Raw genomic sequence first — 23,718 nt, 5'->3', positions numbered from 1 at the left:
GCCGAGCGATGTTGAGCACTTTTTCATGTGTCTGTTGGCCGTTTGGATGTCTTCTTTGGAAAAATGTCTGTTCATGTCTTCTGCCCATTTCTTGATTGGATTATTTGTTCTTTGGGTGTTGAGTTTGATAAGTTCTTTATAGATTTTGGATACCAGCCCTTTATCTGCTATGTCATTTGCAAATATTTCCTCCCATTCTGTCGGTTGTATTTTGGTTTTGTGGACTGTTTCTTTTGCTGTGCGAAAGCTTTTTATCTTGATGAAATCCCAATAGTTCATTTTTACCCTTGATTCCCTTGCCTTTGGCGATGTTTCTAGGAAGAGTTGCTGCAGCTGAGGTCGAAGAGCTTGCTGCCTGTGTTCTCCTTTAGGATTTTGATGGACTCCTGTCTCACGTTTAGGTCTTTCAACCATTTGGAGACTATTTTTGTGTGTGGTGTAAGGAAATGGTCCAGTTTCATTCTTCTGCATGTGGCTGTCCCATTTTCCCAACACCATTTGTTGAAGAGACTGTCTTTTTGCCATTGGACATTCTTTCCTGCTTTGTCGAAGATGAGTTGACCATAGAGTTGAGGGTCCATTTCTGGGCTCTCGATTCTGTTCCATTGATCTATGTGTCTGTTTTTGTGCCAGTACCATACTGTCTTGATGATGACAGCTTTGTAATAGAGCTGGACGTCTGGAATTGTGATGCCGCCAGCTTTGCTTTTCTTTTTCAATATTCCTCTGGCTATTCGGGGTCTCTTCTGGTTCCATACAAATTTTAGGATTATTTGTTCCATTTCTTTGAAAAAAGTGGATGGTATTTTGATGGGGATTGCATTGAATGTGTAGATTGCTCTAGGTAGCATTGAGATCTTCACAATGTTTTTTCTTCCAATCCATGAGCATGGAACGTTTTTCCATTTCTTTGTGTCTTCTTCAATTTCTTTCCTGAGTATTTTATAGTTTTCTGAGTACAGATCTTTTGCCTCTTTGGTTAAATTTATTCCTAGGTATCTTATGGTTTTGGGTGCAATTGTAAATGGGATCGATTCCTTGATTTGTCTCTCTTCTGTCTTGTTGTTGGTGTATAGGAATGCCACTGATTTCTCTGCATTGATTTTATAGCCTGCCACTTTACTGAATTGCTGTATGAGTTCTAGCAGTTTTGGGGTGGAGTCTTTTGGGTTTTCCACATACAGTATCATATCATCTGCAAAGAGTGAGAGTTTGACTTCCTCCTTGCCGATTTGGATGCCTTTGATTTCCTTTTGTTGTCTGATTGCTGTGGCTAGGACTTCTAATACTATGTTGAATAGCAGTGGTGAGAGTGGACATCCCTGCCGCGTTCCTGACCTTAGGGGAAAAGCTCTCAGCTTTTCACCATTGAGAATGATATTCGCTGTAGGTTTTTCATAGATGGCTTTTATGATATTGAGGTATGTACCCTCTATCCCTATACTCTGAAGAGTTTTGATCAAGGAAGGATGCTGTACTTTGTCAAATGCTTTTTCTGCATCTATTGAGAGGATCATATGATTCTTGTTCTTTCTTTTGTTAATGTATTGTGTCACGTTGATTGATTTGCGGATGTTGAACCAGCCTTGGAGCCCAGGGATAAATCCCACTTGGTCGTGGTGAGTAATCCTTTTAATGTACTGTTTGATCCTATTGGCTAGTATTTTGGTGAGAATTTTTGCATCCATGTTCATCAAGGATATTGGTCTGTAATTCTCCTTTTTGATGGGGTCTTTGTCTGGTTTTGGGACCAAGGTAATGCTGGCCTCATAAAATGAGTGTGGAAGTTTTCCTTCCATTTCTATTTTTTGGAACAGTTTCAGGAGAATAGGTATTAATTCTTCTTTAAATGTCTGCTAGAATTCCCCTGGGAAGCCATCTGGCCCTGGGCTTTTGTTTCTTGGAGTTTTTTGATGACTGCTTCAATTTCCTTAGTGGTTATAGGTCTGTTCAGGTTTTCTATTTCTTCCTGGTTCAGTTTTGGTAGTTGATACATCTCTAGGAATGCACCCATTTCTTTCAGGTTATCTAATTTGCTGGCATAGAGTTGCTCATAATATGTTCTTATAATTGTTTGTATTTCTTTGGTGTTGGTTGTGATCTCTCCTCTTTCATTCAAGATTTTGTTGATTTGGGTCATTTCTCTTTTCTTTTTGATCAGTCTGGCCAGGGGTTTATCAATCTTGTTAATTCTTTCAAAGAACCAGCTCCTAGTTTCGTTGATCTGTTCTACTGTTCTTTTGGTTTCTAGTTCATTGATTTCTGCTCTGATCTTTATTATTTCTCTTCTCCTGCTCGGTTTAGGCTTCATTTGCTGTTCTTTCTCCAGCTGTTTTAGGTGTAGGGTTAGGTTGTTATTTGAGACCTTTCTTGTTTCTTGAGAAAGGCTTGTATTTGTCTCTACTTTCCTCTCAGGACTGCCTTTGTTGTATCGCAAAGATTTTGGACAGTTGTGTTTTCATTTTCATTGGTTTCCATGAATTTTTTAAATTCTTCTTTAATTTCCTGGTTGACCCATTCATTCGTTAGTAGGATGCTCTTTAGCCTCCACGTATTTGAGTTCTTTCCAATTTTCCTCTTGTGATGGAGTTCTAGTTTCAAAGCATTGTGGTCTGAAAATATGCAGGGAATAATCCCAATCTTTTGGTACCGGTTGAGACCTGGTTTGTGACCTAGGATGTCATCAATTCTGGAGAATGTTCCATGGGCACTAGAGAAGAATGTGTATTCCGTTCCTTTGGGATGGAATGTTCTGAATATGTCTGTGAAGTCCATTTGGTCCAGTGTGTCATTTAAAGTCTTTATTTCCTTGTTGATCTTTTGCTTAGATGATCTGTCCATTTCAGTCAGGGGGGTGTTAAAGTCCCCCACTATTATTGTATTGTTGTCAATGTATTTCTTTCCTTTTGTTATTAATTGCCTTATATAATTGGCTGCTCCCATGTTCAGGGCATAGATATTTACAATTCTTAGATCTTCTTGTTGGACAGACCCTTTAAGTAGGATATAGTGTCCTTCCTCATCTCTTATTACAGTCTTTGTTTTAAAATCTAGTTTGTCTGATATAAGGATTGCCACCCCAGCTTTCTTTTGGTGTCCATTAGCATGGTAAATGGTTTTCCACCCCCTCACTTTCAATCTGGGGGTGTCTTTGGGTCTAAAATGAGTCTCTTGCAGACAGCATATGGATGGGTCTTGTTTTTGAATCCAATCTGATAGTCTGTGTCTTTTGATTGGGGCATTTAGCCCATTTACATTCAGGGTTACTATTGAAAGGTATGAATTTAGTGCCATTGTATTGCCTGTAAGGTGACTGTTACTGTATGTTGTCTGTGTTCCTTTCTGATCTTTGCTGCTTTTAGGCTCTCTCTTTGCTTAGAGGACCCCTCTCAATATTTCTTGGAGGGCTGGTTTTGGGTTTGCAAATTCCTTTAGTTTTTGTTTGTCCTGGAAGCTTTTTATCTCTCCTTCTATTTTCAATGACAGCCTAGCTGGATATAGTATTCTTGGCTGCATATTTTTCTCGTTTAGTGCTCTGAAGATATCTTGCCAGTCCTTTCTGGCCTGCCAGGTCTCTGTGGATAGGTCTGTTGCCAATCTAATATTTTTACCATTGTAGGTTACATATCTCTTCTCCCGAGCTGCTTTCAGGATTTTCTCTTTGTCTCTGAGACTCGTAAGTTTTACTATTAGATGTTGGGGTGTTGACCTATTATTATTGATTTTGAGAGGGGTTCTCTGTGCCTCCTGGATTTTGATGCCTGTTTCCTTCCTCACATTAGGGAAGTTCTCTGCTATTATTTGCTCCAATATACCTTCTGCCCCTCTCTCTCTTTCTTCCTCTTCTGGGATCCCTATTATTCTAATGTTGTTTCATCTTATCGTATCACTTATCTCTCGAATTCTGCCCTCATGATCCTGTAGTTGTTTCTCTCTCTTTTTCTCAGCCTCTTTATTTTCCATCATTTGGTCTTCTATATCACTGATTCTCTCTTCTGCCTCATTTATCCTAGCAGTTAGTGCCCCCATTTTAATTGCACCTCATCAATAGCCTTTTTTATTTCAACTTGGTTAGATTTTAGTTCTTTTATCTCTCCAGAAAGGGTTTCTCTAATAACTTCCACGCTTTTTTCAAGCCCAGCTAGTATCTTTAAAGTCATGATTCTGAACTCTAGGTCCGACATCGTACTAATGTCCGTATTGAGTAGGTCCTTGGCTGACGGTACTACCTCTTGTCTTTTTGCTGAGGTGAATTTTTTTGTCTTGTCATTTTGTCCAGAGGAGAATAGATGAATGAGAGAACAAAATGCTAACAGGTTTACAACGTACCCAGCAAATATACTCTATACAAATCAGAAAAGACCTTCCAGTAAGTGGTCGCTTCTCTGTTCAGAGAGTTGTTGCTACTGTCCTCTTCGATCTCCTGTTGAGTTCGTAGGTGTTCAGAATGGTTTGATCCGTATTCAGCTGAATTCCTGAGACCAGACGAAATCCAGGTCTCCTACTCCTCCGCCATCTTGCTCCGCCCCCCGCCTCCTAAAATTTTAAAGGAAGAAAGACTTATATATGTACAAAATAAGGGTTGATACAATGAAGGGATGAAGATGACTGTAAAGATGAAAATTATAAAAGATTTTATAAAAGGAATTTATAAGATAAGAGGTTGTTTGAAAAAAGAAAGAAGAAGATTTAAAAAAAAAGAAAAGAAAAAAAGGGAGAGAATGTGATGAGGCAGGAGACTAGAACAAAGCAGTACACTAGTGATTTAGGGTATATTTTGATCCATTAGAAGAAACTGTTTCTCAAAATTTTAAAGAGAGAACAACTTATATATATATATGCCAAAAATGAGGGTAACTACTCTGAAGGGATAAAGTATGACTCTAAAAATGAAAAATAAAAAATATTTTTTTTTAAAAAAGGGATTGATAAGATGTTGGTTTAAAAAAGGGAAAAAGAAAAATTCAAAAAAAAAACAGCTAAGAAAATATTAACTTTGAAAAACTAATGAATCATGGTAAAAAAGCCATGAATTCTATGTGCAGTATTCCCCTAGCGCTGGAGGTCTACCGTTCTCCTTGATCCGTAAACGTGGTCTTGGCTTGCTGGCTGTTCGTGCTGATCTTCTGGGGGTGGGACCTGTTGCCGTGGTTCCCAAATGTCTTTGCTGGAGGCGGAATTGCCCCGCCCTTGTCGTTCTGGGCTAAGCAAGCTGCTCGGGTTTGCTCTCAGGAGCTTTTGTTCCCTGCAAGCTCTAGATACAGCTTTGGAGGACTTGAGTGAAAATGGTGGCCTCCCAATCTCTGCCCAGACGAGCTGAGAACCCGAGGCCCCGCTCCTCAGTGCACCCCCAGAGAAAAGCAGTCAGTCACTCCCGTCTCCCCAGTCTCCGGCCGCACTCTGTGCTCACCCGGCCTGTGACCGAGCGTTTCTATCTCTGGCACCCGACCCCATGTGGAGTCTCCAAACCCAGCAGATCCCTGCGGTGCGCTCCCGCGCTGCTCCTCCCAGGGGAAGGAGGGGAGTCTCCCCGGATCTGCCACCTGTTGGGTCCCTGCTGGAGGAGCAGTGGCCCGACTGGGCCGCAGATCACAGTTTATGGCAACCCCGAACTGAGCGCCCACGCCTTGGCTCCGTCTCTGCAGCCGGCTGCCCTGCTTCAATACCCAGGAGCTCTGCCGCACTCAGGCAACCCCGGTCTTTCTGTAACCCCGAGGGTCCTGAGACCACACGGTCCCGTGAGGGTTCCACCCTCAGCTTAGCCACTGGAGCGACGTCCCTCCGCGGAGCCGGCTTCTAAAAGTTCCGATTTTGTGCTCCGCGGCTCTATCACTTGCCAGAAGCGGCCTACGGAGACCCCCTCCCCCGCCGTCTGTCCTCCCGAATATCGCTTTGGATTCACTTATCCGCACGTCCTACCTTCCAGTAAGTGGTCGCTTTTCTGTTCAGAGTTGTTGCTATTCTTTTCTTCGATCTCCTGTTGAATTCGTAGGTGTTCAGAATGGTTTGATCCCTATTCAGCTGAATTCCTGCAACCAGATGAAATCCAGGTCTCCTACTCCTCTGCCATTTTGCTCTGCCTCCTCCGTTGCTTTTTTTTATCAGAGTTCTAAATCACAGGTTGGAAATTTAAAAAGCTGTAAATGTTACATGCTTGTTTTGAGTTTTCTACACACCAGTAATAGTGCTTAGTACAAAACCAGGCTTCATGCTTGATTAATACTTATTAACTATCTTCTTCTTTGATATCTGAAAATAAAATTAAGATGATGGAGCTACATCATTGCTCTTGGTGCCGCAAATGGACCATAGTCCATTGGGATTTTCCTACTCAACAAATGTCTTCCTGATGAGGTCAAATGATTTCCCTTCTCACATATATAGTATGATTGAAAATGGGGAATAGTTGATTTACAAAATAAGTTGTGATGCTGGAATAAAATATCAATATGTGCTTACACATGTAAGGCACAAAGGAGAATTAAAGCCTTCCTGAGCATGCAAAAAAAGAGCATCGATGTTAAAAGTTGTAAAAAATATGTGATAGAAGGACAGAAATTGGGGAAAATGGATAAACTGGGAAAAGGTAAAAGCAATTAGAATAAGGTAATGTATCATTTGCCGCAGGTCTTTGCAATACGCAAGACAGAAAAATTGACATGGGGGAGTGTAAATATATTAGCAAGAGGACGAAAAAAGTGCTTGAAATAAGAAAGATGCAACACAGCATGTGTTCTGCTTTAGCCATCTTGAATGTTTCTATGAAAGCCAACCACAAAATGTACTGTGAAGGAATATTAATGCACCCAAACTCTGAAGCTACCACAAATACATGCACACATGCATATACACACTGAGACTTTAGTAAACTTACGGTGGAATTTTGTTAAAAATACAGCTCATAGAATTTGCATTTTAGCACGTACTTTGGCTGATTCTAATATAATGTTCGGTAGTTCACAGTTGGGAAACATTCCCTAGTTGTTCTATCCTTCATCATTACCTCCAGAGAAATGAATCTTCTACCATTTTTATCTTGTTTCCTGGGTGGGATTCTGGATTCAGAACAACTTAGAGAATTGAAAATCACTTTTCTAGTTATGTGGTGAAACTCACCAAGACCTGAACAAGCACTCTGGATTGAGCAGAATTTTAATGAGCTTAATCTAACCAATGGATTGTGGTTACAACAGAAGAAAAAGAACAGCAGGTAAGCTTGTCACAAGATTCAGAAGGAAAGAGACGGGGAGCATCCCTGAAAGAGAAGACAATACAGCCCACAGTGCAATGAAGATATTAAATTTCAGCATTCTGAAATTTGGGGAATTACAGTAGATGATGCTGTTGCCTTCCAAAGAGCTATTAAAATGCATTTGTAAGGAACAAATAAAGTTCACTTTGAAGGATTCTTAAACAATGATTATTCTTCAATATCAAGTCGAATGAGAAGAGGAAGGCTATTAATATTAATTCATGAAGAACTGCTAAAAATTCAAAGGTAGATTTCCTACTTGAAAAAAGTGAGATCAACTAGCAGGAATTGAAGATTATAAAAATAATGTCATGATGATGATGATGATAATGAGTGTGTGTACATATATATGCACATACCATATTAAAATAAGACAATAAATAATTGTAAGAATTATATATATAGGGTTGTTATGGGTTGAGTTGTGGCCCCAAGATTCATATATTGAAGTCCCCCAGTACCTCAAGATGTGACCTTATTTGAAGATTGAGTCTTTACAGAGGTAATCAAGTTAAAATAAGGTCCTTCAGGTGGGCGCTAATCCAATATGACAAAAATGTCCTTATAAAAAGGGAAATTTGGACACAAACATACACACAGAGAGAAGACCATGTAAAGACGAAGGCAGAAATTAGGATGATGCATCCATAAGCCAAGGAAGCTCAGAGATTGCCGGCCAGCCGCAAGAAGCTAGCAGGAAGGCATGGAACAGATTCTCCTTCATCGGAAACTATGAGACAAAAACTTCCTATTGTTTAAGTCACCCAGTTTCTGGTACTTTGTTATGGCAGCCCTAGAAAACTAATACACAAGTGAAGCCCCTTCTCGTGGAACTTTATATTCTAGTTTGGAATGGGGAGGGAAATAGAAAATTACCAAAGAAATACAGTAATACTTCCTATGTTAATAAATTCTAAGGAGTAAAGAAAAGTAGGGTGAGGGAGATAAGAAGTGTTGTTTTATATAATATGATGTCTGCTAAAAATGCCATTAGAATTGAAAGGAGGTGAGAGATTGAATCATCTTGATATCCGGAGGAAGAGTATTAAGACAGAAGAAGCAGTCAGTCCATGGCTCTAAGGAACAAGAATGCTTCTGGGTTAGAAGAACTGCAAGGAGGTGAGAGAGAGAGAATGGTAGTCAAAGAGGAACATGAGAGAAATCAAGGAGGAGGATCATCTATCCCCATCTCTGGAGGGTGCTTCAAGCAGTTGCCACTGAAGAGTTTAAGAAGGAGGCCATTGAATGTTAGTGCTGGAAGGAAAAGATGAAGTTGGTGTAAAGGAGAATTTGACTTGCTGCAGTTATGTAACCTTTCAGAGTGATGGGGTCAACAGCCATCACACAATTCACTCCTCTTACCCATATCTTTGAGTGACATTTGTGGACCCTAGTGAGCTGTTGTCACTAGTTAGTCCCTGCAATGAGCAAATGATTTCATTTCCTCTAGAGAGGGCTTAGTTTGAACAAGGGAAAAAATGTCATTATTTAAATCACATATGGCTCTCAACCTTTTATCTAGGATTTACCATCCATCTATTAATATGAAGAAAAGGAAAATGACTTAAAACAAAATTCAAGCTGATTTGACACTAGGTAAAATTGTTTGGTTTAATATCAAATGTGCATAGAAGAACATTTCAATAATAAGAATAATAAGTGCTTAACAGCTGGAAATCCCACTACATGTGTTGAAAATTCCTTTGTAGCTAGCTGCTTAAATATTTTGTTTAGTTACCATACAAATTGCTTTATTTTATATTCGATTTTTTTCAAGGTCAAGAAATGCCAATTTAAAAAAGAAGATTTTTTAAGTGGGGTAAAATTTATGGACAACATGGTGATATTGAGTTCAGTGTAATTGCATCTAATTTTGTAATATAATAAGTTAATCAGCTTCTTAATTTTGTAGCAGTAACAAATTTCAGTCTACAAAATATGGAGCGGGTGTGCATAAGAGGCCATTTGTGTAGTGAGTTCAAACAGTGAATACTTGAAAACTGGGTTTGAATCCCAGCATTGTTCAGTCACGAGTTGAGGAATCTTGTTAACCTCTATCTGCTTCAGTTTCACCTCTGATGTGGGGTTAAAAACAGCTGTAGGTTTTCATAAAATTGCTGTAGGTTTTAAATGAATTTAAGACATGTGAAGTGTGCCGAGCTACCACTGCTTAAATTAAGCCTCCACAAAATTTAAGCTATATTAATTTCACTTTCCTCATTTTCTATTTTAAGTTCCATTGGGTGAGAGAAAAGTAGAATCACAGTCTATCACTGACTCCTATCCCTTGAGGTTGGTGTCCGAGCTCTGGAAAGAGGCATGGCTCAGGCAGGGCCCAGACATCGGTGCGGTTGGAGGAGAGCAGAGGTTGTGCCTTGTGGGAATCCTGTGCCCTTCCGATCCCTGCTGGCACCTGCTGAGATGTCCTAATTACTGTCATGTTTTCAGTCTGCAGAGGTCATTGCTACATCCTGTTGTCTTCCCAACTTCATAGCTCATCTATGTCACGCTGTCCATGACTGTGCCCATCAGGTGTGGAGGGAATAAATTGGTCTGCATAGCTCTTCCTCCCTGGCATATCTGAGGCCCATCTGTCAGGAACCTGTAGGCATTCCATCCTTCAGGGTGAAGCTGACGTTGGGAGAGCAGTGGGCATGGGCTGCTCTGTGGTCTCGGTGCCTCCCAGGGCTGTCCTTAGGAAGCTCAAGGCAGTCCTATTTGGGGAACCTGTTTCACTTCCTCTAATTGGAACAGTGGATATAGTAAAAAGTGCATGGTTTGCTGAAGCAGGTGTACATGTTTCTTGGGCTTTCCTCCTCTCTGCCCTTCCTAGAAAATCTCTAACATACTGACCTGTGGGCGGAGTCTGACTCTGTCTGTACTATCAAATCTATCATTTTATATTTCAGTTCCTTCCAGGCCAAGAAATTGCAACTCAGAAACTACCTTTTCTCTTTTTTATTGTGAAGACCTTTTCTTTGTAAAGCAATGGAGGAAGGGATAGAACAAACTACCAGCCACAGAGATCACCTGGAGTGAAGCTTCAAAAATCCTTGCAGTTGTATAGTTTTTCTTGATTTAATCAAATGTTCTCTCTGTGCCAGGAAGATCTCAGAATCTATAATATAAAAAGAAATTAAGTATCATCTTTTTATTAAGTCATGTACTATCATTTGGGGGGACCTGGGCGAGTAAACAAGTAACTCCAATAATTAAGGTAGGAGTGTGATGACACTTAAGAGCTCATACACTTAAAAGATTCTGTGAAACGCTTTCTCTATTGGAGACATTATGTGGGAAAAGACATGCTTTCCAGAGTTTGCCAAAGGGCACATGCAAGGTGAGGCATTGGAATTGGATAGTGTGAAGGTAGGGCTGGAGAAGCGGGCTGGGGTTGGATCATTAATGTTTGATGTACATGGCCTGCAAGGCAAGGTGGAAAGTTTTCTGTGGGTGAGAGCAGCATGAGTTAATGAAATCAGATGCTCCCATCTTGAGCAGATTCATGCATGTCTCTAAATCTTAGTTTCCTCCACTATAAAATACTCTCTCTAGGAAGGATGCTATCAGGATGCGCCAGGAGGCTGTCATATAGACTCTCAGGTATATATCATTTGTAGATGGTAGTTTAGAGGAATGATGCTGTAGATTCTGTTGATTTGCCTTGTTAATGTCTAAGTGATGTAAAATTAGAATTTTCTAGATTCATTCATATTCAGCTTCTGACATCTGCACACCATGTTGAGAAAGTAATCTCACTAACTGGACGCCCAGCAGAATGATTATTTCCATTAAGTATCTAGGAAATACATATAGTTATCAAGTCTATGGAAGAAGGTAGTGGGAGAACAAGGGGAAGAACTTCAAAGTACGCGGATTCGACTGAGGTCCCAGCTAATTATGGGCAAAATTAGATAATGGTTTCTTCCATTTTTTTTAAATAAAGGAGCTTCCCTTGATTTTTCTTCTCTACTAAGAATAATCCAGCTACTCTGGGGGAAGCCGTTGTTGTGAGAAGGCTCTGCCAGTTTAATTTCTATTTCTTTATTTCTATTAAATAAAGGCAGCTTACATTAGTCCTTATGTTATTAACTACTTAATGGATTTGGGAAGCAGGTAGCAAAAGAAGAATTGTTCTTTGCATTTAAATGAGACAAATAACACTTTCAGCTGATTATGCATTTAAGGAAAAAAATTTCATCCTATTGCTACATTTTAAGTCTGCAAAAGTAATAAATTAATCCATTAGCGAGCCCAAGTGTGTCTTCTGTTGTGCTCATTATCAAGTATTCCCAGGTGTTCAGGGCTTTATAAGTATAAATTGATGTGGCTTTTAAATTCGGTAACAGAAATATCCAGCATAAGGATCGTAAGCTATGAAACTATTCCCACACCATTGCTTTTGATTAAAAAAAAACCTTACAGAATTAAATATTAAATTAAGATGTTCCCAATATTGTAATGTGTTATTTTGTCAGAATGAAGCAATGAAACACAATTAACAACAGAAACCATAAGGTTGCCACATTTTCTTCCCAGTTGCCTGATTTTATGTATCATTTTAGAAGAACCATACCAAACATTAGGCACCATGAATAAATGCATTTAAACAAATAAACTGATTGATTTATTTGGATGCTCATTATCCATTCATTTGTGTATTTAGTCAACAAAAATGCTTCGAGCAGTTAGTACTTGCTAGATAGGGAACATAGTCCAGAAGAAGGTGAGATTGCTGGATAAATGACCACAAGATAGAATTGAAAGAGCAAAGTGTTACTGGGAAGGACACCACTCGAGGTATTGTCTGAGCTGAGTCTAAAAAAATGAGCAAGAGTAAGCAGCGCTTCCAAATACCTGGAGCCTGAGCTGAGTCTGAAAAGATGAGCCAGAGAAAGCAGCTTTCCAAATATCTGCAGCATGTTGTGTTGAAACACTTCCGTTCATTCCCTAGGTGGAGCTGAGTTTGTGTATGGAAAAGAGGCAGGGGGTGAGCGTAGAAGTGTGGAGCACGATTGTCATGCACGGCTATGGAGAAAAGCCTCCGCCAAGGCTTTTCTTGCAAATTTTCCTGTGGAGGCTTTTTTCCATAGCCTTGCATGACAATCGTGTTCCACACTTCTACGCTCTGTAATTCTAGTGGCTATCAAATTGCTTCTTCTTTTTTTTTAAGAGACATTAAAATAAGAACTTCTTATATGAGTAGCCACCTGTGTGAAGACCTCCCTCGACTGAGATGGTAAAATGGGGGGAAAAAAACTACCTGTTTTTTTTTTCCTTCCCTGCAGTTGATTCATGATTCACTGAAGAATAAACTATGTAACTCCAAATATAGAATGTGTGTGTGTGTTTGTTGGAAATGCCCAGGAAATCTGGAAGACTCAGGTGGCAAATATAGCCTGATAGACAGCATGATAGTTTAACTTTATAGTTTATTATCGAATAAGCTTCCAACATACGTGCTTTTTTTGGCCTTAGGCCAAAACAGTTACTCCAGCCTATCATAAATTGCACTTTCTTGGCCACCGCTCATTTTTTCCTGATAATTCAAATGAATCCTAAGTTACATACAAAAATCATGTGACGAAGATGTACGTATGTTGAAGTTTTTCAGGTAATAACCTGGTCATTTTTGGACTTCAGATTTATAGACCCATGTGAGTGGTAACTAAATGTACTTTGATTTGGGAAAATTTTCTAAAAACATTTGTAGATATTGTTTCTTTGATATTGAAAGAGTTGCCACCAGAGATGTCATGTTCCTTGGAATCCTCAAAAACTGAAGTAACAGAAAACAGGCTGGGTGTGCTCTGAAGGAATAGGAATATCATCTGCAGTGGGCAAAGGGGCTGACCCACATAGCATTTCATTCAATAAATATTTATTGAGCATCTACAAAATGTCAGACTCTGTGAGAGGCTGCAGTGATAACTCAGCAAGGAAAAGAAGCAACTACACTTCACCCTGGGATTTAAGATACTTTTCCACCCTAAGAATCTAGGAACCTCCAAATATGACCTTTAGGTTTTCACAGAAGCTTATTTTCTTCAGCTGTTAAATGGTGCACAGTAGCACTACCTTAACAGGCTAATTTTTAAATTATATGAAATAATGTGTGTCGAAGTACCCATTGAGAAAATATGAGAAGCTGAGAAAGCCAATAAAATATGAGAAGATGCTGGGGGAATTACTGCACTTACTTAGTGTATTCAGCTGTACAAATTTACTATCGTTAATCATATAATCAAAAAGCAGTATCTTTTTTGAATGAAGAATTCTATGCAATGCTGATTCTCATTCAATTCTTCAATCAGTTATTGTGAACATGGAATCAGATTTAAGTCTCAAGCTCCAAGATGTTTTCACTGGAAAATTCCACAAGCTACTTAGGCAAGATTCATCTTTGAGGAGCCAGCTGGGCAGGTGGCCACTCATAAACCCCTGTTGTAACCCTGTTTCGATATTTCACTGTATGAAGTAGAATGCTCATCTTGAGTTCTCACGGCATCAACATGTGGCATGGTCTCCACGGCTTGCCTTTGCTACAAATGGACATTCTTATTTAGAGGATGTGAAATAAAGGTGTCTCTGTTTAACAGGAATCAGTGATTGAGCTTTTGAGAAGAAAAATAAAGAGGCCATGTTTTATAACAGGCCCATGGAAAGGAGAACGGGTCTGTGTACTTTTCTGGAAAAGTGATTTTGCTTCTCCGTGATTGATGACCTGTCTGGTGTGTGACTGGCCACAGTAATAATGTCAAGGCTTACTCTCAACAGTAGAAAAAGCTGTCAATTCTGCTATGATGAAAGAGAGAGGGGCATTGGGATGATGGAGCTAAAATGGCCACAGGATGTCCTCTGACTCAGGCACATAATGCATGGTGATTTTGTGTAAAATTGGCCTTAACTTTTTAGATGCACAGAGGAAAGACTAGAAAAAGCTAGAACGAAAAATGAACAGGAATTACTTTTAGGAGGTAGGAAGAGAGGTGTCAATTTCTTATTAATATCATGTTTTACTTTCTAAACTTTATTTATGAACATGTGTAAATTTTAAAATTGAATGTAGAGTGCTGATAAAAATATATATTTAACAAGGGAAGGGAGCACAGAGTTTGGAATCTGACCTGCAATTCATTTCCTAAGTCGCATTAAGTAGATGGAAAAAGGATAATGTAATAATATCCCTCTCCCTTCAGGATACCAGTACCTAGAGAGGGACTGTCTTGCCTCACCCTCCAGCCTTGTGCTGGTCACCTGCCTCACCCTCAAATCTCAATATTTCAGGTCTAGGAGTGCCTGGGTGGCTCAGTCAGTTGAGCGTCCAACTCCTGATTTTGGCTCAGGTCATGATCTCAGGGTCATGAGATTGAGCCCTGCATTGGGCTCTGTGCTCAGCAAGGAGACTGCTTGGGATTCTCTCTCCCTCTCCTTCTGCCCTTCCCCTCCTCCCCCTGCACGTGCTCTCTCCCTCCCTCTCTCTCTCAAATAAGTAAATCTTAAAAAAAAAAAAAAAAAGGATCTATCAGTTCTGCAGCAGGGCTGCAGTCATTTGTTAAATATATTGCCAATTATGAGATTATTTGGTTCAATGTTTGGCACATATTCAGACACAACTCTTTATATACCCCTTGCTGTATGTTCAAGCACATCACTTCAATTAGACCAGCCTCATCAGAAGAGAACTCCCTAGTAACCAATGAAGAAATATTAATGATTTGCCAGTTTGGTTCCTTGGAGAGAGGGAACCTCCCCTCCACCTAGCTTATATTTGGCACTTTATCAAGCAACTACGGGTGAACAAGTAAAAAAGCCCTGTTTCTACAGTGCCTGAGGATACATGAAAATAATTTGTTCTCTTAAGTGGATTCAATAATTCCTCCCTGAACATTTCATTACCTGATAGTTTTGTAAAAATTTGCTTTTCCTTCACAGGGAGGGCAAGTGTAAACCCTGAGTATATGTAACTGGTGGTTAAGAGTCCAGCTGCCTAGTTTGAATTCCATTTCCACCATTTACAACAATGCAGTGGAAGGGAGGTTTGGGCCCTTCTCCATGTCTCTGTTCCTCATCTGCAAAATGAGGATACTGACAATCCTCTAAGTCTGCAAAAATAACATTTTAAGCAGTTCCTGGCAATAGTAAATGCTCAGTAAATATTAGCCACTATTATATAATCAAAAGGGGTGATTATTCCAGAAGAACTGCAATTTTTATATATAAAAGTTAATCAAACTCAGCCATAAGATGTTAATATTACTCAGCCATAAAAAAAAGAATGAGGTGTTGTCATTTGCAACAACATGGATGGACCTAGAGGGTATTATGCTATGTGAAATAAGTCAGACAGAGAAAGACAAATACCACATGATCTCACTGATATGTGGAATTTAAACAAAACAAAACAAATGAACAAACAAACAGAAACAGACTCATAAATACAGAGAACAAACTGGTGGTTGCCAGAGGGGAGGGAGGTAGAGGGATGGATGACACAAGTGAAGGGAATTAAGAACAGAAAAAAGTTAATCAAACTGTTCAAAAGATAGAAATTGCACTTTCTAATACATTCCATGAAAGGGGAAATCAAACTGCTTTTACTTAAGGTATATGCCTCCTCTTCTACCCCAATATCTGTGTAATTCTTGGCATGTACTTTGTTGACTGAATGAATAAATGAAAAATTAATTGATTAATTCTCATCATATCCCTCTTGTTGTTTTCATGCAGGCCTGAATATCTCCGGGAAGGCTGTTTGCTTTAAGAAATAGCCAGTGAGGGGGGTGTCTGGGTGGCTCAGTCTGTTAAGTGTCTGACTCTTGATTGTGGCTCAGGTCATGATCTCAGGGTGCTGAGATCGAGCCCCATGTCAGGTTCCATGCCCAGGCTCTCTCCCTCTCCCTCCACTCTCCCACCCTCCTTTCTAAAAAAAAAAAAAAGAAAAAAGTAAAAGAAAAGAAAGGGCAAACCAGTGAAGGGTTATGAGAAATATTATGGTTTATGTTCTGTATATGACTCAATAGTCAAAATTAATTGCTTTTCCGTCATGTTCTTCATGGATTTTCATTGATCCTTTTGTGTGGAAACAAAGCTTGTTGGTTGCTTTAGACCTGTAATAATGATCACGGTTTTTAGCACTTTAATAAAATGATAGAAGTGTGTGTGTTTGTGTGTCTGTCGTGTGTGTATGCACACATGAGAGAGAGAGAGATTTTAAACAATCTTTTTATTTGTATGTTTCAGTGGTGTCAGTTTTCATGAACTTCATTACAAAAATTAAAAAATAATTTCTCTATAAAATTCAAGAATATAAATGCCACCTTCCTTGGTAGTATTTCTGAGAATTGCAACTGTAATAATTAGATGTAACTTTTCTGCTATGTTAAGAGAAGACAGTTGTCCTTTCCTTAAGAATTCTACTTAACTTTCTGGCGTCTGGGTGGCTCAGTCGGTTAAGCATCTGCCTTTGGCTCAGGTCATGATCCCAGGGTCCTGGGACTGAGCCCCATATTGGGCTCCTGCTCACTGGGGTGTCTGCTTCTCCCTCTCCCTCTGCCTGCTGCTCCCCGTGCTTGTGCTTGCTCTCTCGGTCAAATAAATAAATAAAATCTTGAAAAAAATTCTCCTTACCTCTCAGTGTTTAGATAAATTTCAAATTCTGGTTTGCCTTTTCTAGTGGTCCTGAATTTATTGTGGCATAAAAACTTCAGATTGCCCTCAAATTTACCAAGCATGCCACTCACTTCTTGGTGCAATCTCCAGACTCACAAAGCCTGATTCTCCAACTCCCCCATCACACATAGAAGTGGAGCTGCCGAGGCTGTGGGAAAGAATGAAGAATGACCATTGGTTCTATTTTCTGGCAAAACAAACAGCAGACAAACAGTCATTTCTGAGCCACCTCAGCTACCCTAGAGAGTTCTTGTTCAACCAGGCTGAGGGCCTACTGGCTTTCTAACTGCCTAGTCATATCATGGACATCTTGGTCTGTTCCCATATTTCAGTATACTTTCTTCTTCTGACTTCTTTCCTGCACATCTGTTCCGATTGTTTACAAAATTTCTTATTCCTAATCTTTTTTTTCTTCTTTTTAGGTTCATGAGGGGTAATCTCACTAAAATCCCTGTTTTTAAATACCATAGCTGTCTCTCGAGGGCCCCAAGAGCACACCATCAGGAAGCTTCTTATTCGCACAAGAACCCAAACATGGTCTTGCAACTTTTCTACAATTCTATTCTTTCACATGGCATATTGTTTCTCCCGGGAGCAAGCTTATGCGTCGTTGGCTGCCCCTTCCAATGCACACGTTCTGGTTTTCCATTATAGCACTAGTACAAAATATTAACAGCACTTTTTCTCTGTGGGCTCCCTCTGATTTCTGAATCACTTGAGAACAAAAATCCTGTCTTTTCATGAAAGTATGTTAGGTATCTATCATAGTATATAGTAAGCAGTCAAAAAAAAAATGCCATGTAAAGAAAGTAATGCATCGACTTTCAAAAAAAGCATTGTTACCATCTTTTTTTTCTATAAAAGACATGTTTCAATTAATTACTTTATAAATGAACTACTTATGGGCAAATTCATAAAACAGAAAGTAGATTAGCGGTTACCAGGGGCTAGGGGGAGAAGGAAATGAGAAATTATTGCTTTGAGGGTACAGTTCTCTTTGGGGTGATGGAAAAGTTTTGGAATTACTGTGGTGATGGTTGCACAACATTGTGAATGTAATTAATGTCACTAAATTGTATATTCAAAATGGTTAAAATGACAGGTTTTATGTTATATATATTTTACCACAATAAAATTAAAAAATGAATTATTCACAAAAAAGAAAGGCTCTAAAATAGTCAAGATAACTAAATGCGTATTTTCTAAAAAGAAAAGCTTCTTTTCTAAATAGAAAATTCAGAAAAGGAAGCCCAGTAATTAGTCTTAGAAACAAATACAATTGTAGCAATACTTTTTTTTCATGTATTCTCATTTAAGAAATACATTACTACAGCAAAAACCATCATTAAATAATTCAATGAATTTTAAAAGTGAATGAGTGAATAACTGAATGATTAAAAGAAAGCACCATTTATTTTTTTAATATTTTATTTATTTACTTCAGAGAGAGCAAGAGTGAGAACTAGAGAGAGAGAGAGAAAGCAGGAGACAGAGACAAAGAGGGAGAGGGAGAAACAGATTCCCTGCTGGGCAAGAAGCCCAACGCAGGGCTCAATCCCAGGACCCTGGGATCAAGACTTGAGCTGAAGGTAGCTGCTTAACCGACTGAGTCCCCCAGGCGCCCCAAGAAATCACCATTTAAATAAACAAACCTCTATGGTTGAATGTCTGGGTATAGCCAGGCCGGGTTTATCACTGTGACCACAGACAGACATTATTAGTGGGTCAAAATGGTCAGCTGTCCACATGCACGGGAAACAGACATAGACACATCTGTCATGCATTTTTGATAGGAAACACTGCCAAGCTTAATAGTCCTAAGACCGACGGGTCGGACAGACTGGATTTGTGCCCTGGATCTGCCTCATATGGGACAGTGTAAGACTTTAGTCTCACTGAACCACAGGTTTCTCATCTAACAAATAAAGGGGAAAAAATCCAGTATCATGTCATTTTTGTGAAGGTGAAGAGGGCCTGGTTACGGTTTCATGCAGTTCTTTACTGGCATATTATTAACATAGAGGTCCAGATAAATTTATATTGAACAAGTAGTTATTCTACATAAAATATCATGAGTTCTGAAAATATATATTTTTTACTTTTTATTGTTATGTTAATCACCATACATTACATCATTAGTTTTTAATGTACTGTTCCATGATTCATTGTGCATAATACCCAGTGCTCCATGCAGAACGTGCCCTCTTTAATACCCATCACCAGGCTAACCCATCCCCCCATATTCTTTGTGTGAACTTTTTTTGTTTCTTTTACTTTTCTTTTCCCATTTCTTTTTCTTTTCCATTTTGCCAAATTTATACTTAGCATACTTGGTAATTAATGCAATATTATTTCATTTAAAGTTCCAGGCCATTGGAAGATACGAGGCAGAGTTCAGAGCACCCCTAATTGTGGGCACTCTGTAAATTATCTGTCTCAAAAAATGGTTGTTAAAATAAAGACATATTCTTTGCCTTGAAAGGTCTGTCTTAGAAGCATTGAATTCTGTGTGGGATTTTTTCTAACCTTTTCTCTTTTTCTGTTTCTCTTCCTCACATGCTGACTTTGGTGTAGCAGACCACTTGGGGATTGAATTCATGGGTAAGACTAAACAATTTGTTCCTTAAATATCCAGAAAAAGCTAGGTTTCATAATGTATATAGTATTCTCCTTCTCCATCTGATTATAATTGAAATGTCTCATTATCAGATGCTGTTAGTAGTAAAAAGTGTTTTTGTCGATTTTTCACTAAGTAATGGCTGAAAATGAAAGACTTAATTACTTATTGGGAAGGCAATTGAATGTTAAGTGCGGTTCTGGAATCATAGAGGTTGGATTTGGCTCCTGGCTTTGTTTGCTCTATTTCTCAATTTTCTTATCTGTAAAATAGGGATGATAATAGTTCCTATTTTACTGCACACGTAAATTGCTTAGCACAATGTCTACAAGATGGCAAACACTCAATAAATGATTGAAAATAATAGTGATGGCTTAAAAATGTTAGTTTTGTTATTTTCTGCTCTAATTCAGTTTCCTTTTGCATGATGATTACCTTGTATACATTTTATTATCAGTCAATTTGGAGTATGAGCTATATAAACATTTCCATTTACAAAATTAAAATATTTCTTGTGAAAGTAGTTGCAGTGAATGGTATATTTTTAAAAGCATTAGGATGTCTTCCACAGGATTATTATTATGTTCAGGAACTATTATTATTGTTGTTGTTATTATTATTGTTATGTTCATAGATAATTACATTAAGAATTGAACATACTTTTCTGAGTCTCTTTCATAAGTAAAATAAAAAATAAAAAAATGAAAACATTCTATGGGTTTGATATACATCGTGGTGCTAAAACGGAGCGATACTCAGGAGTTAAAGTTAGTGAAATTGAGAAGACCTAAACTTGAAATCCAAATTAATAATTCTTTGTTTCTTTGGCTTTTGTTGAAATTCAAATTTTTCTCTTATATAATATAGATATTAATACTTCATATGTGAATATGGTTATTGTGATAATATTTATGTTTAATTGTATTCATTTATCTATTCACCCATTCATTCAGCAAATAATTATCAAGTGCTCACTATAAGCAAAGAAAAAATGCAAAATATTAGAGATCAAAAAATTGTAAAAATGGACAAAAAAACTGGTCCAATGACACAGTCTAGTAAGCTTACAGATAATAGGTAATAAACCATAGATATACAGTTGAGATTTTCCTAAGACCTATTTCAGGCAAGATGATATTACCTTAGACTAGTGTGATTGTGGAAGATATGGGGAAAATGATAGATATTTAGGACATGGTATCAACAAGTATTTGAGAAGAATTAATGTTGAAGGTTAGAAAAGGGAGATTATCAAAGATGATGCAGGGTTTATAGTTTGCCTATTTAGATAAAAGGTGGGCCCATTTACTGAAAAAGAGCACTGGAAGAAGAACAGATTTATGGGAAATGTTTTACTAGATTAGGTTTGGAAATGTTGAGTTCCGGGTACCTCTGGTATATTGAGAGAAGATGTCAAGTTTGTAGTGTACTGCTGGAAGTTTTTAGGGTTGATTAGAGCTTAGTGATTTAATATTTATACTGGAATTGATCTTCCCTGTTATGTGGTATTTTTCATTAGTGTTCTATTATCTGGGTATTATATCATAGAAAAAGCAGACAGCTCAATTCCTGCAGGCTTGGGGTTTTGCTAGAATAGATGAGATGAAAAATCATAAGGGCAATGAAATTCAGGATAATATTCAAATGAAGCATCATGGAATGTAAGGTAGATGTGGAAGGAAGTGACAAAAGGCTAGCTACCTGAATGTAATCAATGAGTAGTTATCGTGGGAGTACTTAAGCATGTTGTTGGCATGGGGAGGAGATTATAGTCATATGGGTCAGAAATTACAGAAAATTATGGGCAGCGTCATGTAGAAGAGTATAAATTGTGAGAAGGATACATGGCTTTTACTTTCCTCATTTACCAGTGATGGTGGGGATTAAGAACATGGAAGTCTGAGCATCAACAGTCACTTTGTGGATAGTGCGTACTGGATCTAGTGGATACAGAAATTTGCCCCCACTGGATTGTGGTGATTGCAGGCTTTGAGAATAGAGGTTCCAGAAGTTATGTAACAGAATGACTGCATATATAGGAAACACCATATAGCTGGTAGGTGGGGCTGGGCTAGCTTCAGACTCCACAAGTGGTATGGCTATGGTTAGGTAAACATAACTTGCTGCACTGATGTTAATTATAACTGTTAAAAAAAAAATGGACCCGTCACCATTCTATTGGGCTTTTCCTGAGGACGTCCAATGATATAGTTATGTTATGGTAACAGTTTTGCTAGGGTACCAACATATGTATTAAAAAGTCTGTGTTAAAACATTTACAAGACTTCAGTTACTGGTAGGTGAAAAATAATAGGTAATTGTGTAGTTCATCTATATGAATCTCAAGACTAAGGTTATAGTGAGTCTTGCAAAACTTGGTGTCAAATCGTAGCTATAAAGCCTTATAGGAAATGGGTTCTCAGTGTGTGAATATTTCACTCCGGCAGTAGAGATTGCCTTGTACAGAAGGGGTTGAGCAAGATGTCAGAAGGGAATATGTAGCATGTATACAGATAATGACAATTAATGAAGGCTTGTTTGAAATGGTGAATAGGTTAGTGAATGAACTGTTTCCACTGAACTTACTAGTTCCAGAGAGTGTTCACCCCCACCAATATTCTAACTGAATATATAAAATTCTGTTTGTTGCTTTGGGAACATATGTTTTCAGATTTAACTTGTGATTTTAGAGTCTGTATGGGTAAAATTCCTTCCACTGAAGGTTACTACCTTACATGCCAGTAATATGACCTCTCTAGCATAAATACAGCTGGGAAGCAGAAATGTAGGCATAGTCTCTATAAACTAATCATGTCAGTATATTGGAGTACCTAAAATGATCAGTGTCAGCTCTGTTTTAATGAGTTCTAGAATAGCTTTCTTTTCAACTTTCATCATTCTTACTTTGGGCAATATTACTTTCATCTTTCCTTGAGTTGGGACTCAGATCACAGACTGATGATATGAAGCACACAGCTCTTTTCCCCAAGTCTTTGTATTCCCAGTGGCCAAGTCTATGTTATTGATCAGACTCAAAAGCTGAATACTTTGTGCAGTTTAATAAATTCCTATTTAAAGCAGGAACTCCAAATCATATGACTCAACAAGAATCCTATTATTATTTAATCAACATACACTTCTCACACTTACTGTATGCCAGATGGATAAGGTACCGAAGATGCAGATATATAAGCCACATCCTTTAATGCCCAAAGGCTCTGAGACTGAAAAGAAAGAAAGCTACACATAACTGAGGTAATATTAACAGGTGCTATCAAAATGACATAGGTAAGGTACAATGAAGGAAAAAGTGAATTTAAAAAAAAGCATCTAAAGGTGTTTGGGAAATTCAGAGACAGCTTCCTGTGGGAGGAGACATGTAAGCTGAGTACTAGCCGAAGTGGACAAACTGTATTGAGTGATACCATAGTCCAAATCTGCCCCAGCTCTGTATTTCTTCCACATTAGGGTGAGCCTTGCTATTTCAGTCTCTCTATCTGGGTCCATAAGCTACCTAGAGTCACTGCTTTAGGACCGATGAAAGCATATCAACTTCAGTAAAAACACTTAACCAAAAAGCTTTTCTGAGTCGATTTATTAATTTCAAGGAATAATTATCTTATCATATAAGCCATGCTAAACCTAATGACCATAAAACTGTCAACATTCAGAAGGATTTGTCCTTAATTATATTCATGAATTTTTCTTAATGATGCTTCTGGGACCAGTACAATGGACATATCAACAACAAATACTGTCCTGGAATACGGTATCAGTTTAAAAAAATAAAGTTAATTGATTTAAATAGGGCAGGAATTTGAAGGTACACGAAAACACAAAATTGTGTTTGTGAAAAAAATGTAAAATCAGAGTTTATATTGTCAGTAATCAAAAATATTTCTTGAATTAGTGACGACCTACTCAGCATGCATGCATGAGGGAAAATTGAGATTTTTAAGGTCAGATGTTCCAGTTTTCCACACAGGGTGAAAAGATCAGGAGATGGAGTAGACACACTTCACCCTAAGCACAAACACTCATTGAGAAATCCACCCAAATGTCCAGAGGAGACAGATGGCCTAAGGGCATGTCAGATTGGCCAAAGTTTGGAAGGCACATTGATCATGAAGAGGGATTTCTCATCTGAGAAATATCTCACTGTAGGGTCAGGTGCTCA

The 23,718-nt window shown here is 38.4% G+C and overlaps 1 protein-coding gene across 6 annotated transcripts in view; it reads left to right on the top strand.

Annotated features, from left to right (window-relative positions):
* NRG3 (neuregulin 3) overlaps nt 1-23,718 on the top strand; it is a 1,101,926-nt gene that overhangs the window by 957,601 nt on the left and 120,607 nt on the right. For 4 of the 6 annotated variants that reach the window (XM_028098948.2, XM_028098947.1, XM_088019857.1 and 1 more), the window contains exon 4: nt 19,499-19,525. In XM_028098948.2, coding sequence (XP_027954749.1) covers nt 19,499-19,525 — 27 coding nt within the window. The remainder of the gene's footprint in view (nt 1-19,498; nt 19,526-23,718) is intronic. The other 2 variants (XM_028098949.2, XM_088019858.1) reach the window with 1 other exon arrangement.

The sequence above is a fragment of the Eumetopias jubatus genome, unplaced genomic scaffold (genome assembly GCF_037043125.1).
Source record: "Eumetopias jubatus isolate StellerSeaLion01/CBP00866 unplaced genomic scaffold, mEumJub1_p1.0 scaffold_17, whole genome shotgun sequence".
NCBI lineage: Eukaryota > Metazoa > Chordata > Mammalia > Carnivora > Otariidae > Eumetopias > Eumetopias jubatus.
This window is presented reverse-complemented; position numbering and strand designations above follow the sequence as displayed.